Source organism: Choristoneura fumiferana, chromosome 18 (genome assembly GCF_025370935.1).
Source record: "Choristoneura fumiferana chromosome 18, NRCan_CFum_1, whole genome shotgun sequence".
Lineage (NCBI taxonomy): Eukaryota > Metazoa > Arthropoda > Insecta > Lepidoptera > Tortricidae > Choristoneura > Choristoneura fumiferana.
Genome location: NC_133489.1, coordinates 210608 through 225508, shown reverse-complemented (window position 1 = coordinate 225508; position 14901 = coordinate 210608). Strand labels below are relative to the sequence as shown.

General features: G+C 40.3%; 3 protein-coding genes across 3 annotated transcripts; all 3 read right to left on the bottom strand.

The window, feature by feature from the left end:
• Positions 1-668: 668 nt before the first annotated feature.
• On the bottom strand, positions 669-1241 carry LOC141437907 (cytochrome b5-like). The gene has a single exon (XM_074101480.1). It carries the CDS (start codon positions 1178-1180, stop codon positions 788-790), a length of 393 nt encoding a protein of 130 aa, XP_073957581.1. The 5' UTR covers positions 1181-1241; the 3' UTR covers positions 669-787.
• Positions 1242-9697: 8456 nt separating this feature from the next.
• LOC141437744 (cytochrome b5-like) lies at positions 9698-10861 on the bottom strand. Its single transcript, XM_074101234.1, has one exon. It carries the CDS (start codon positions 10673-10675, stop codon positions 10292-10294), a length of 384 nt encoding a protein of 127 aa, XP_073957335.1. The 5' UTR covers positions 10676-10861; the 3' UTR covers positions 9698-10291.
• Positions 10862-11790: 929 nt separating this feature from the next.
• LOC141437743 (cytochrome b5-like) lies at positions 11791-13987 on the bottom strand. Its single transcript, XM_074101233.1, has one exon. The coding sequence runs from the start codon at positions 13943-13945 to the stop codon at positions 13556-13558; it is 390 nt and encodes a 129-aa protein (XP_073957334.1). The 5' UTR covers positions 13946-13987; the 3' UTR covers positions 11791-13555.
• Positions 13988-14901: the final 914 nt, after the last annotated feature.

Here is a 14901-nt window from a genome sequence, read left to right as displayed (position 1 = left end):
GTATTGAAAAGATTGGAAATCCCTTTGTAGACTATTGTATTATTAATGATTATTTATCTGAAACTAAAAGAAACTTGTACCTATTATGAATATGTGCAAGGAAATGCTTACAGATAAAAATATATTAAACATCGCCATCGATTTCGTATTTTTCATACATGACTGTTCTAACAATATAGGCGGCTACCTATAGCTATGTTAAGTTATATTTTTTAATTTTTTTGGACATTACTACACCTGCATCTGCACTTTGTACCTACCTCTTGATTTAGGGCCTTTTCCTCAGTTAAGTTCCGACATGTTGCGTCACATGGAGTCGCGCAACATGAAATACAGCATCACAGATCTGTCATATAAAATGTCAGATATTTATCAGAGTGACTAAAACAGCTTTAGTCTCGATAAACCTGAATAAATAGTAGCTCAGTTGAAAATTTTAAATTAAACGTAATTATCATTTATTACGCATCATTTTGTAATTAAAAATAACTTTCCATTAATAGATCATAACTGGTCGTTAGCTAATAAGTTATCGATAAAAGCTAGGAAAACAAAACAGGCGTCCTTGGAACAACGTAGATGCTCATCTAGATAATAGTAGTGCAATGTACGAGATTAGATAATACTTAATGGAGCCCGGATCCGCGTATCAGTAAGTACCACGTCAGTTTAGTTACAAATATTTATTAAATTATAAAAGTACCAACAGTCATAATAAATTAACTAAGTAAACCTTAATTCTAAGCAGTCCTGTAGACACTGTCACGTCAACTAGCGGCGGCGGCGACTACCCGAACAGGTAGGTATAGAGCACGGTGGCCACGATGCCCAGCACTAACGGCAGCTTCCACGAGCTCAGCACGCCGCCGGAGTGCGCCTCCTTCACCTCCGACACGCTGTTCCAGATCGGCCTCTTCTTCTCGGCCGTCTTTTCCTCCTCCACCAGCTCGCCGATCTCGTACTTCTTCATGAGATCTTTCGCGTCGAGACTGTGGCCGATGTCATCGAAGTCTTCGGAAGCATCGGTGCCGACGACGCCTTGCAAAACCTCGTGGCCGCCGGGGTGCTCATCCAAGAAACTCTTGACGTCGTACACGCGATTGTGGATAATGAATACGGCATCTTCTTTGGAGTTTTTCGCGGCCACTTCGGCACGCTTGAATCGCTTGGGTTCGGCCATGGTGCGAGGGCGAGCTTCTGACTCGGCGCGCGGGCAACTGGGTAATGCGGCGCGGCGGCGCGCGCGCGCCCTTGTCACCGCGCTGCCGCGCCCGCGCCCCGCGCCCCGCGCCGCGCTGATAGCGCCGATACTGGCGTGTCATGGTGTCTCGAGGAGTCGCAGCCGCTGATATCAGTCGCAATCTTCAGCTCAGCGTTCATTTGTGCTGAGAAGCATGATTGTCTTAAACTGGTTCAACGCATGCCAAGGATAGCGAAAGAACTTTAGTCATAGGCCATACTCGCACAGTGAGCGGTCAACTATGAGTTATATTCACGGTAGCTTCTTCGTCACTGGTGCTATCAGTCGGTGTCGAACTAAACACTCGTATAAGAACGCCAAGTACCTACAACACCTATTGAAATATGATCAGTGTTAAATCGTATTATTATGTTATGTACCTAATGTTATGTAAATGTATGCAATTCTATTTTTTATTTTATTATTTATTTTATTTAGTAACTCCCCCTTTGTCTTATTGAATAAAGATTTTATTATTATTATTATTAATGTTATTGTAAGAATGTAACTCGTAGTCAAAGTCAAGTCAAAATATCTTTATTCAATTTAGGCTATAACAAGCACTTATGAATGTCAAAAAAAATCTACCACCGGAAACTCAACGACTCAAGGTATATTTTTTTAAACAGATTTACAATATTATTAAATGATACCTATACATCACAAGTATTTAACACAATTTTATTTTTAACAGAGTAGGTTTGCTATTTGAAGGGATCGCTAATGCGGATCGGAATTATTTCCAAATATCCCTGTCCATGATATACTTAATCATTAACTTTATAATACGCCTTAGATACCTATTAATGTCTTCTTGACAATAGATCTGAAACTGACATGATATACATGGGACCAGATCCTGAAATAAACGTTTTGTTATTAATATTATTATGTACCTAATTTATAATGTAATGAAATGTGACTGATTTAATTAATTTGAATTTATTTGGTTTGACATAGATAGACAGTTTAATTTAATTGGATGTGATGTGTTAATATGAAATGAAACAGTAGTTAATTAATTAGGCAGTATGTGATGTGTAATTTGATTTAATGTAATAATAATATATCTTATCTGTTTACTACCATATACTCATAAGAATATTGTGTACACTAACAATACTGAGTAGATTACTCAGTTATCCGAAAATAAATTATTTTGATTTTGATTTGATAAGGGAGAGTGTGTTTTTGTTATGGCAATATCACTGTCAGTGTATGTCACACTATAATATTTAATCATAACTCTATTACTTGGGTTCCTACTGCTGCATCCCCAGTCATGTCGAGCGCGGGGCTTGATGTACCATCTTTGTACCATCAGCCAAATATCTGTGGCTCCAGTGAAAAGGGGTACAAGTCTGAATTTGGCCAAATTGAGTTATATAGACCAAAAAACACAAAAAAAAAATAACGCATCGTTTGGAGTAAACGGATCTAAGATATCTTTTAAAACAACGGAGTTTTCTGGTGGTCAAGGGTAGAACTGCCTTAAAAAAGTTAGCAACAGAGGGTACTTGTCAAGTTGTATTTCTATTAACTAAAGTTTTGTTTGTGATTTATGATCTAAATTTAGTTGTACGTGCTGTTTTTTCATATGGCGGGTGTAAAAAAATCTAAGCACACTTGAACCCTAAAACAAGAACAGATTTATTTAGTTTACATTGATACAAGTTAAGTTCAATCTCTTTACACAAAAAAATAAAATAAAATATAAGATTAAGTAGAGCTGCGCCCGTTTTCACAAATCGAATATAAAAAAGTTTACGTGGAAAAGGATATAAGTCTTTGCGCGGGGGAATGAGCGGGTGAGTGGGGAGCCATGGCGCTCACGGATGAGCCACAATCGTGTGCGCTAACTTGTGCAGGGAGAACGCGCTTGCGAGCTGCGCAGTCGACGGTTACGCGATTAAGTTATATCCTTTTACACCAATTTTATTATTAAACTAATATTGCACATTGCATTAATTTTAAGGGTATTAATTAAGATATATCCCTTGACACCAATCATTTAATAAGAATGATTAAGAAAATACAAAATATCCATAGGACTAAAACTATTATTTAATTTAAATATCTAAAACTAAAACTAATAAAAAAAGAGAGGTGGGCCTCTTGGCATGGTGCCCATCACGCAGGCAGCATTCCCGCGTTGAACTGCGATTGCGATTCTTTGTGCGAGAAAGCTGCCAGCGCGAGGGTTGCCTGTTGCCTCCCTTAACCTATTGCTGAGCTCCCTGTGTAGTTCCAGCGCACCCTTACCCCAAGGACCTAGAGTCTCGACGCCGAAAGCAAAGAAATGATATTGGGCGCCGAGACAGCTATATTTTGTGACCTTGAGGCGTTCCCGGGCGTCTACCGCCGCCCCCGCACGTTTGGTAGTTGCTGTTAGGTAGGACGCCGCCAGGGTGTCTGTACAGGTAGCGTCCCACACCAGCGAACGGCCAGTCTGCCAGGGTATCAACGACATTCCGTCAGGGCGCTTGCCATCGCTCCGTACAATCTGGGGCTACAGAGCGGCGGGAACGTTGGCACTAACGAGCGCCCTTCTGAGAATGTCGTTGAGAGTGGCGTGGTGGGACAGTCGGCCGGCGCCCGAGGAACAGGAGAGGCCATGTTGGCCGAGACGGTCCACTGGAGCCCCACAAGAAACACAGTTGTTACTTTCGCAGATCCCAACTCCCAGCCGTAGACCAGCAGCTATGCGTAGTGTCTGGGTCGATAAAAGTTCTAGTGTTGGGCGAGGGGTATGCATGGAGCCAGTAACCAGATTCTGGCTTGGACACAGCTAACAGTCTGGCCCGGTCCCTGCCTGTTAAAGGTTCTATTAATGCCTATAAGGTGGTGACGGAGGCTATTGTATCCCAGGCCTATTGCCTATGTGGTTTGGACGGGAGATTTGGACTCTGTCCAGCTAGCCAGGCATTCGTGGCCTCGTTCAAGCATGCAATCTCGCAGTTAATGCCCGCTGGAGCTTTAAGTATTCTACCTGCGAGATCTAGCGTGCTGTGGATCGAAGATAGGAACAGCCCCTTAATGTCTCTCATACCGCTGATTAAACTTTACAAAGATTTAATCTGCAATGATGAAACTGTCGATACGCATCTACTGATACCGACAGAAGACAAGCTGCTTAGCTTAGAGATTTTCAGTTTTATTAATAAATAACATGTTTTTTGTAATTGTATGTAACAAGATAATTTAATATTATTTTAACGTCTTTTGAATGGACATACTTAGATACTAATGATGAGAAATTTTAAGTTTGTTTTAAACGGGCATTTTTTATGTTTGCATGTGAGATTTTTGAAAAATTTATAGTGTTTTTGAATAGATATTTAAATACTTTTATATGTGTTTTATTCACTCAACTTGGATACAAGTAGCATTTTGAATTTTTCATTATTATTTAAGTCTACTTATAACTAAAAACACAATAAAAAAAAACCGTGCAAAAGGCTACATGTCTGTTATGTCTGTAATTAAGTACAAAGAACTGCATACATTGAAAAATTCAATCATTTTCTACACCATTAGTTCGTAAGCTAGTCTTCTGTGGATAATATTATACATGTACTACAAAAAACATTCCGGATGCGTACCCTTTCTCACTTCATATAAAATTACGAAAACTTGGTGAATAGCGATATATATAACCACTTGAACCTTTTTACACTTATTTTTATACTTCTATTTTGGATACAAGTAGTTAATTTATAAACTAATAGATCAAGAGCAAAAATAACATTCCCATAAGAAAGAGCGCAATTAATTTAGTCCTTTAACATACCACATTTATTAGTATATGTAAATATACAAGTGTAATGAACATAAGTTTTAATTATCTCGGGCGTAACTGTTTTTTGCGTCTCCTGTAAACTTGGGTTTTTCGACATGTACCCGTTTTCACTGGAGCCACAGATATGTGGCCTACCACCCTAAAGCTGATAATCGTTTGCATGTCATAAAACAATAATGCCAATAGACGTGTCTGTCAACTTGAAAGTTCGACTTTAGCGACATATTCATTTGATAGGAACTTGTTTAAGAATTGGTAGACCACTTATTAGGCTGATGGTACCTATGTTAAATTTGCCGTTCTTTCGGAAACGACTAAAATTCTGTCAAGTTCCGAAAAGGCGTTTTATGCCCAATGACAAAAAAATATATACGCTGCTTGCTAGCTGTAATTGTTTATAATTGTTTGGTTCGTGTGTTATTATCACGACCGTAATGTGACAGCAACTTAAACGAAGGTTTACAGCTATCGTTAAAATCTAGTTGTTTCTTATCTTTTTAGCATGCTCGCTGACTGAACGAAGCGCAAGAAGTGTTCATACCAATCTAAGTACTTTTAGGTTTGATGATTTGTGGCAAAAGGTCATGAAAGGTTATAAATGTTCCCTGCACTCGGCTCTGCATTTCTGGCTTGGCTCTACTAAAACAAAGTAGTACTAACTTAAGCAATAATTCTTTCATATTATACTTACTAGCTTTTGGCCTCGGTTTTAAATTAGCGCTCCAGTGCCACAACATTAACCTCTTAAAAGGAATAGGTAGGTCGAATTCAAATCACTGTAGGTATTATCCAAATTTCCGCCAGTGTTTTTAGTTTTTGGTGCCCAATTAAATTTTTTCATTGTTTTTTTTTGTCATCACCTGTATTAGACAACGGCTCAGTATTCAGCGTCATTGGCAATATTACCGTCAACATAGCAAAGTGCCGTATTCGCCCAACGAAAAGAACCGCGCTTTTTGTGTAGGCGCTACTTATTATAACTGTTACAAAAAGTCGAATTTACGTGATGTTTTATTGTTTCATGTCCTTCTTTATACCAATAAATATTTATTTGATTCGTAGTTTGGGAATCGCTGTTCCGGGCAAGCAGAATATATGAAGCGCTTCTCAAAAACCAAAGAAGAAACAACACTAATCAAGGTACAAGGGTGGGGCGGCATTGCAGCTAAAGTATAGAAATTTTACGATTTCCTACTATTTTACTTACTTAATTGGGTACAATAACAACACAGAATGTTGAAGCACACGAGCATTCATCACCAACCCAGCCTATTATACTGAAAGTGTGCGAGCCCGGATTTTAACCCACGACCCTCTTGGCCACCACCACGGCTCTAACTAGCAAGTTTGACTAAAATCTAAGCAGCCGTAAGATTCCATATCGCTGGGGACGATGACATATTTTAAATGTCATCGTTACTATACTGAGCGGCAAAAAATCAGGCCGTCAAATGTTTGCAGTAACAGGTAATTTTGTATGAAGAGGGGGCCAAATTTTGTATGAAGGGGGGGGCCAGATTTTGTGCCGCTGGGTATATTTACATGTAGCTCTTGTTTTCTTGAGCTTACAGTAACACGCTTAACAGCTAAAACAGTTTTTTATTGGCATGACACACTGCCGTGATTTTTATTTTTTTTGAGTTACAATCAAACTCAGAATGTGCCTCTTTGCCTGCAGTTCAGCTTTACCTGCCGCTGGGCAACCTGTTGTGGGCGTTCGATCACCGCGCATGCTCCCGCGCATGGCCTTCGATCACAGAGATCAATGGCCGTCGCGTTGGTTTGGCAACCGGCTCACTTCTGCACTGAGGGACCATAAGTCTAGCCTGTTTTTATTTGTTTCTATATCTTAATGTTCATCTGGAAACAATGGCTTTTGAACAATAAGACCGCCATTGTCTGTCTAGTTTTTTTTTATGTTTTTTAACTCGCTATATTATCTTGTGGTGTTCAATAAAGAGTATTTTAATTGACACATTTTTGCCTTAAGCAAAGTTAACCTACGGTAGAGTCATTTACCATCATAAACAAAAACATTATCAACTTTGAGATCACTCAGCAGAGAAGTGAAGTCACTTTGAAATCACTGGGATCATCCTGAAATGACTCTAATATACGAGTGTTTCTAGTTCAATTAGGGGCTGTTTCACCATCCATTGATTAGTGTTAACTGGCGGTTAGGTGTGATGCCGTCTCTATTTGTTTTGTTCGAATAGACGGAGACGGCATCACATTTAACCGTCAGTTAACACTAATCAATGGATGGTGAAACAGCCCCTTAATATTGGAAAATATAATACACTAACTCAATTGTTTTAATTAGTTTTATTATTTAACTTGAGATGACAATGCCGGGCCTTCCTTAAGTAACAACAACAAATAAACATTCTAGTAATCGTGGTGGTCTAGCGATGTGACCTATGGCCTCTGAAGCAGGGGGTTGTGGGGTCGAGCCCGAGCTTGCACTTCTGAGTTTTTGGAAATTATGTGCGAAATTCCATCTTGCTCGCTAATCCTGCCGTGAAACCGCAGTGCTTGCACTGTTCTGTTTCGGCGTGGAGAGTAAGACAGCCGGTGAAATTACTGGCACTTTAGGTATCCCATCTTAGGCCTCTAGGTTGGCAACGCATCTGCAATCCCCCTGGTGTTGCAGGTGTCTATGGACGGTGGTGATCTCTTATCATCAGGAGACCCACTTGCTCGTTTGCCATCCAGTTGAATAAAAAAAAACTGAGATTAGGCATAGGCCATGTAATGGAACATTATGTACCTAGTTAAGCCGAGCAAGACAATGATGAACATAAATAAATACATATATTAATTGTATAAACATTTTAAGGGCCCACTGTTTCACTCATACATAACAGAAGTTAATGATAAGATACACTAATGTAAATAATTGAGTTAATGTAACTATACTCGTACAGTTCCCAGCATTAACTGAGCAAGTAACACTCATTTTGTATCACGTTTAAAATTTCCCTTCCTTTAATAAACAATTGAAGTGCTAACCACTATTTCAAGCTGAAGAATAAAATAAGAATAACATTTAAAAGGGACTCTACATACAACTTCTCCTAGCTAGCACATCGTAACTAGTCTTGTCGCTATGTGCGTCTCTTTCCCAGTTGCCCGATAATAAAGCAGCACAACACACCGACAGGTGCAAGGTGGTTGATATAAAGGCAGGTGGTTAGGGTAGCTGTTAAGCTAGGGTTACCCACTGAGTACTTTGTACATTCTTATACTGAAAGGGTTACCAGACGACAGGAATTTTGGCCATTTGTCAAGAACGCGGCAGGAACACACACACATAACTATGAAACAAACAAAACAAAATCCCTGTCCTATACTTCTTTTTACCACTTACATTCTTTTTACTATTATATCTGGAAATGGATACTTACAAATACAAATACAAATACAAATAATTTATTTGTCAAACATAGGTTAAAATAGTTGGTACACTGATCATAGATTTGTATCACTATGCTGCGCCCGAGGGCATACAAATATAAATGTCTTGTAGGTAGGCACATTCAGTCATGCAGTAAACTAAATAAAGTCTAAAAAGTTGCAGAACTATCACGCATATACTCCTCCATTGAATAGTAGGCCTTACCCGCCAAAAAGTTAAAAAGTTGTTGTCTTAGTAATCAACACTTGCAATGCAACTTCACACCACCAGGTGCAGCTGGATGGCAAGAGGCGTTGCATTCAAGGTCATTGCCTCTGTTGCCCGGGACTCCGTCTGCAGAGAATTCGTTTATTGCTATCTCGCGGAAACTGCAATTTTCCGGGATTTTAACTGTCCTATGTCCTTACCAGCGTCTGAAACTATCTCCATAACCAATCAATAGGTTCAGTAGTTTGAGTGAGAAGAGGTAACAGACGGACAAAGTTACTTTCGCCTTTATAACTAATTAGTAAGGATAAGAACATCAATAGCCGTGGTGGCCTAGTGGTTTGACCTATCGCCTCTCAAGCAGAGGGTCGTGGGTTCGAACCCCGGCTCGCACCTCTGAGTTTTTCGAAATTCATGTGCGGAATTACATTAGAAATTTACCACGAGCTTTGCGGTGAAGAAAAACATCGTGAGGAAACCTGCACAAACCTGCGATTGAACAAAACGCGATTCAATGGTGCGTGCGAAGTTCCCAATCCGCACTGGGCCCACGTGGGAACTATGGCCCAAGCCCTCTTGTTCTGAGAGGAGGCCTGTGCCCAGCAGTGGGACGTATATAGGCTGGGATGATGATGATGAAGAACATCAATTTTATTGTGTTAAAATACCTTAATTGTGTTTGTGTTTCCTCTAAGTAGACTGGACTGGTGGAAGATTAAGTTACATGATGATACTAGCTCAAGCTCGCGGCTTCACTCCCATTGGAATATTGAAAATGGCTAGTGTCGTATTGGTAGGAATTTTGAATTTTCGAAAAAATATTTTTGAAGAGAGGGATTAAGGTTGTAAGTTGTTTGTCAGTCAGTTAGTCACTTTTTTCTTTTATAGATATCGATCTACAATTTATAAAGTTTAGCTTGGAAGTGTTCTTGCTGCAGCGAGCGGGCGCCGGTCATTGCCCCTGCGCGAGCGACTGATTGAAAAACGTTTAGAGACAATGTGAGGTGATGGAAGGACCAATGGAACAAAGTCGTTGAATTATTGGACCAATATATTTATCTTATTAAATCCTGGAACTAATAAATCAATATTTAAGCTTAGTTTAGTTTAAAACACTGTTAATAAAAAAACTATACCTATTGATTTAGACATGGAACATGGAACATGGAACCACTGCCTGCTGTTTAAGAGCATGTCCATTAAATTCACTGCCGTCAAGGTTAGGTGCAATTTGATTCGGACCAACAGAGAATGACTCAACTTGTTTGCGATGCGTAGTTTCGCTGTTAACTTAAGTATAATATTCTGCGCACGTTCCTTGTCAATACTTAAACTTTGCAAAAATATAAGTAAATATCTGTAGCACTCAGTCGATTTTTTAAGCGTTTCACATTCTCACAAAGTTATGAAAATACAGAAATGGACTTAATACGACGGCTAATAAACAAAACTATCAAGCCCCAAGGTTAATAAGTACAAGTTAAAAATAAGATGATACACGCTTTGCTCTTATCACACTTAGAGCGGGCGCTAACAAACAAAGTTATTGGAATAGAAACTTTAATGATACAAAACCTTACATTAGAATAATAATGCAGTCAATAACAGTCTTGGGGAAAACACTATATCACTGGAAGTAGAGCCACGTGAGCGAGGCCACCACGCCGAGGATCAGCGGCAGTCTCCACGTCAGCCACTGGCCGTCCCCTGACTCGTGTTTGACGTCCTCCCACTGGTACTCCCGCTTGGCGACTTCCACGTGCTCCTCCGGCACGACCTCGCCGATCTGATACTTCTTCATGAGCTCCTTAGCGTCGAGGCTGTGGCCGATGTCGTCGAAGTCTTCGGAGGCGTCGGCGCCGGCCGCGCGCAGCAGCACCTCGTGGCCGCCGGGGTGCTCGTCCAGGAACGGCGTCACGTCGTACACGTGGTTGTGGATCACGAAGACGGCGTCTTCCTTGGAGTTGCGCGCGGCCACCTCGGCGCGCGTGAACTGTTTCTGGTCGGGCATGGTGCGCGTGCGCCGCCGCTCGCTGCGCTACTGATCCACTGACTCCCGCGCCCGCGCGGCCCTCCTCTCCTCCCGCTCTGCGCGGATAACCGCACTTTCCGCACTCGCTAGACTGACAGTGACCTTCTTTCCGTGGCTTTACTATAACACACGCCGCAATGTGCTAGCTCTGTTATTTTATTGTTTATAACTATTAGAGAATTCATTACATACATTTTGCAATAATTTAAACATTCATGCATGTATGTAAACCACCATTGCATTGATATAATTTGTTATTCATTCAGTTTAATGCTGATTAATTTACTTTTAGGTCGTTTATGGTTGTGGTGAACATACGAGACTAGCATTTATTTTTCACAATCTAGAGTCTGAATATTCAGATATAATGTGCCTAAGTACTATATTAATAATAATATACGTGCCCTAACTCAGCATAATGTAGCGTATGTAGCTTAATGAGATTTGAAAAAGTTGGTAAGTATATGGTCGAAAGTTAAGAACGAATTCAAGAGGGCGTTGCAGTTAGCCGCCTAAACATTATTGTAAAGTTTGATTACTTTACTCGTACACAGTTATTGCGTGCCCCAAGCTCCCAGGCGCATGGCCAGATGGAACACTAGCGGTCTCTCGGTTTGGCTCCAGCTCCGTCCACATGGGTCGGCGGGACCATTCCAGGTTCAGTCGAACGAATTATAAATGATTTTGTATTGTTTCGTTAAACGTGACTAAACGCCATTTGCAAAACCTTCAGAAAAAAGGTAAATATTTGAGAAAAAAAACAATTGTTTTTACCAAATAACTAGTTTCCGTACCAGAAAATATATAGGTATCTTAACTTTGTGCGACTGTTGAAGATTATTAAGGGTTTGAAAGAAATCAATGTGTAGAGAAGGAAAGGAGCAACTTGGAGATTTTGAAAGTAAAAACAGCAGTGTATGACTAGTTTAAGGAGCCAACGGTCCAGAAGAGTCAGAAGACCAGGAGTCCGGAGGTCAGGAGAGACAGAGAGAGAGAGAGAGAGTTGTATTGTAAAGGAGATAAGTGACCATGAATGGAATATTTACCAAATAATACTTAGTGCAGCAATTATGAAATAAATAAAAAACTTATAATATCACACAAACCTTTATTCCTTTACAAACTATTCATTGGTACATACTCGTAGGCACAAACACAACAGGGTAACATATATTGAAGAAATGAGAGACCGTAAGGAAGAAATTTTAATTCTAGCTGACTCATTTCTTCAATATAAGCGACAGGAAACTGATAGCGATTAAAACGCTCGTAGAACTACCCAACAAATATCGTCCTAACAAATATATTATGTGGCTACTAAATAAAGCACGAAATCACTAAAATTAGGAGTCACCGGCCAAACATTTACTTGACTATATTTTACCTAGGTACATTATTGTTTGTTTTATTCTATTAGGTACCAGTCAACATCTGGAGAACATCAAAAAATTCGCAAAAGACACCTGCGGACATTTTTACGGCATAACAAGAAAAAAACAGTGAACCTGTTCTATCTACTTAGGGTCGCCGAACACAGGCAAAACAACCATAATGGAATCCTTGGTAGAGCTACATACATTACCTACAACTTCAAAAGGTTAACCGGTCTCACACCAGCATGCTCGTTCAATTTTGCCAGCTTCGAATGCCTGCCTCATGTTTCATGGAATATTATATTTTTATTTTATTTAATTAATAAATAAACAGTTTTATTGATGAGTTGTTTCCATTAAATGTCGCATTTGTAATAGTTGGGTCTATAGTGGCAGTGCATGTGCCGATTTAGGTACCTAGAAATGGTGAAAGGTTCTGCATCATAGATAACAGATATACAGATATAATAATAAGTTTGACATGAAATTCATTATCCTATTTCAAACTAAACGACCAATTCTTGTACCTATATAATAGTTAATTTGTAATTGGTTTCTCGGGAACTGCTCTACCGGTTTGAACAAATAATGCAAATAGATATAACTTTACCTTTCTAGGTTTTTTTATTCTACTGGATGGCAAACGAGCAAGTGGATCTCCCGATGGTAATAGATCACCACCGTCCATAGACACCTGCAACACCAGGGGGATTGCAGATGCTTTGCCGACCTAGAGGCCTAAGATGAGATGAAAACACCAAACAAGAAGAACACGCTAACTTTAAAGGTTGATGACGTTGATTACAATTAACAACATAATTTACCTACATCAGCTTTTATACAACCATAGGGTTTACTGTAACTGACAACGTATGGATCACGCTCATTATACTTAGTCAACGTTATGCGAAACACGTTTTCTTAAGGCATGCGTTGTGGCTGTTTTAAATAGACGGGGTTTCTGTTATCTACAAATCATAAGAAATTATAACATTCATACAATACGCTATGATAACAGCGTGAACTCCATCACAGTGGCAGCGGTGCATTTTACAGGAATGAGATTTTCATTTATCTAAAACATAACATGGTATAATGGCCAGTGCTGTTAAAGCTATCTTAACTATTTACAGATACGAGTATAATCTATTTGAGCAATCTTTACCAATAAAATTAAATTAAACTAATTACCTAAATTAAGACGTCAGCAGGTCATAAGGGGACACGTTTAAAATTCATTACGAGTGCGACAGGTGCCCATTCATTGAACGGAACATTCAGATGTCAAATGTCAAGTAGCGAGCACTGGCATTGTTTTTAATGAAATGTTGAGTTTGGCCGATATCAAGTTTGCTGACAACTTGTGAAATAATAGGGCAATGGGCCTCTCGTCACGAAACTGTCCCCGACAGATTATATACCTATATAACGTTCATAATTTTCTAACCGCAACCGCATCACAACAACACTTGCACTAGTCCACCGTCTACCCGAAGAGATATAAGTATACCATGTAGGAGACGGCGGCGAGAGCCACTGGAGGGAACGCCGCGCCCAGCAGACCGGAGAGGGTGAGCGGCTCGCGCGTGCTGTCAAAAGGCTTGTCGCGCGGCTCCACGGGCCACTTCTCCTCGTCCACCACTTCTCCTGCGACGTACTGTTCCCGCCACGTGTAGGCGTCGTCGCTGTGGCCGACGTCGCGGAAGCACTTGGTGGCGTCCTTCCCGGCGTTGTCGAGCAGCACCTCCGCGCCCCCGGGGTGGTCGCTGAGGAAGCCCGTGACGTCATAGACGACGTTGTCAATGATGACTGCGGCGTCGGCGCGGTGGCTGCGCGCCGCGACCTGCGCGCGAGTGAAGCGCCGGGGCTCGCTCATGCTGGCTGCCGGCTGGGGGCTGACTGCGCGCCCGCGCCACAACTTGAACGGTGCGCGATACGCGTCAATATTTTAATTTATCGATAGAAAGGAATGCTATATGACGGTATTTTATCGATACACGTCGATAGGTATAATATTTGGTTGGGTCGTACGTATTGCTTCGTCAGAATATCGAATCAAGAGTATCATGACGCACCGGTCATACGTAGGTAGTTTTAGCTTTTAATTTTATTAAAATTTTGATGTATATATGTTTTTTTTGTGTGTTTGTTACGCGATAACTCCGCCAATGTGAGCCGGATTTCAAAATTATATTTTTATTCTAAAGGACAAACTTCTGAGGTGGTTCCATTGACACCAAGTCAGGATCTGATCATGGGATCTTAGAGAAATCGAGGGCAACCCTCGAATTTTTAAAGAATTTGTAAAGTATTCACGAGTTCATTCAGAAAGTATCATTTGGTGAACTGGACCTTATAAAGAAGACCGTAAGTCCGGTACTCTGTTATAAAATAATATAACTATGCCGTGATTGAGCTTAATGGAATCGTTGTGAGATACACTTTGGCAACAAATAACTAAAAACCATTTTAAAAAAATAACAAAAAAAATTACCTACTTCAAAAAACTTGAAAATAATGTTCTACTTGTTTGAAGTCGATGCCTCAGCACGAGCCAGCAAGAGTGATTGAAGCCCAGTATATAGGTAGTTTGTAGGTGAGGTAGACGACTATAGGTCCACTCCTGCTGACTCGTGCGTGCTGAGGCACCAACTTCAAACAAGTAGAAAATTATATTCAAGGTTTTTGAAGTCGATTCCATTTTTTGTTAAAAAAAATTATATAGAAAGTTAATAAGAAATAACAAACTTATATTAGAGATAAGACTACCAATTGCTTAACCGTGTAAATTTTCTTGATGCTAGCTAGCTCTCTCCTTCTCATTCCGAGTAG

Excerpts from the sequence above, each read along its gene's own strand:
- LOC141437907 (XM_074101480.1), bottom strand. The coding sequence starts at position 1,180 with ATGGCCGAACCCAAGCGATTCAAGCGTGCCGAAGTGGCCGCGAAAAAC.
- LOC141437744 (XM_074101234.1), bottom strand. The coding sequence starts at position 10,675 with ATGCCCGACCAGAAACAGTTCACGCGCGCCGAGGTGGCCGCGCGCAAC.
- LOC141437743 (XM_074101233.1), bottom strand. The coding sequence starts at position 13,945 with ATGAGCGAGCCCCGGCGCTTCACTCGCGCGCAGGTCGCGGCGCGCAGC.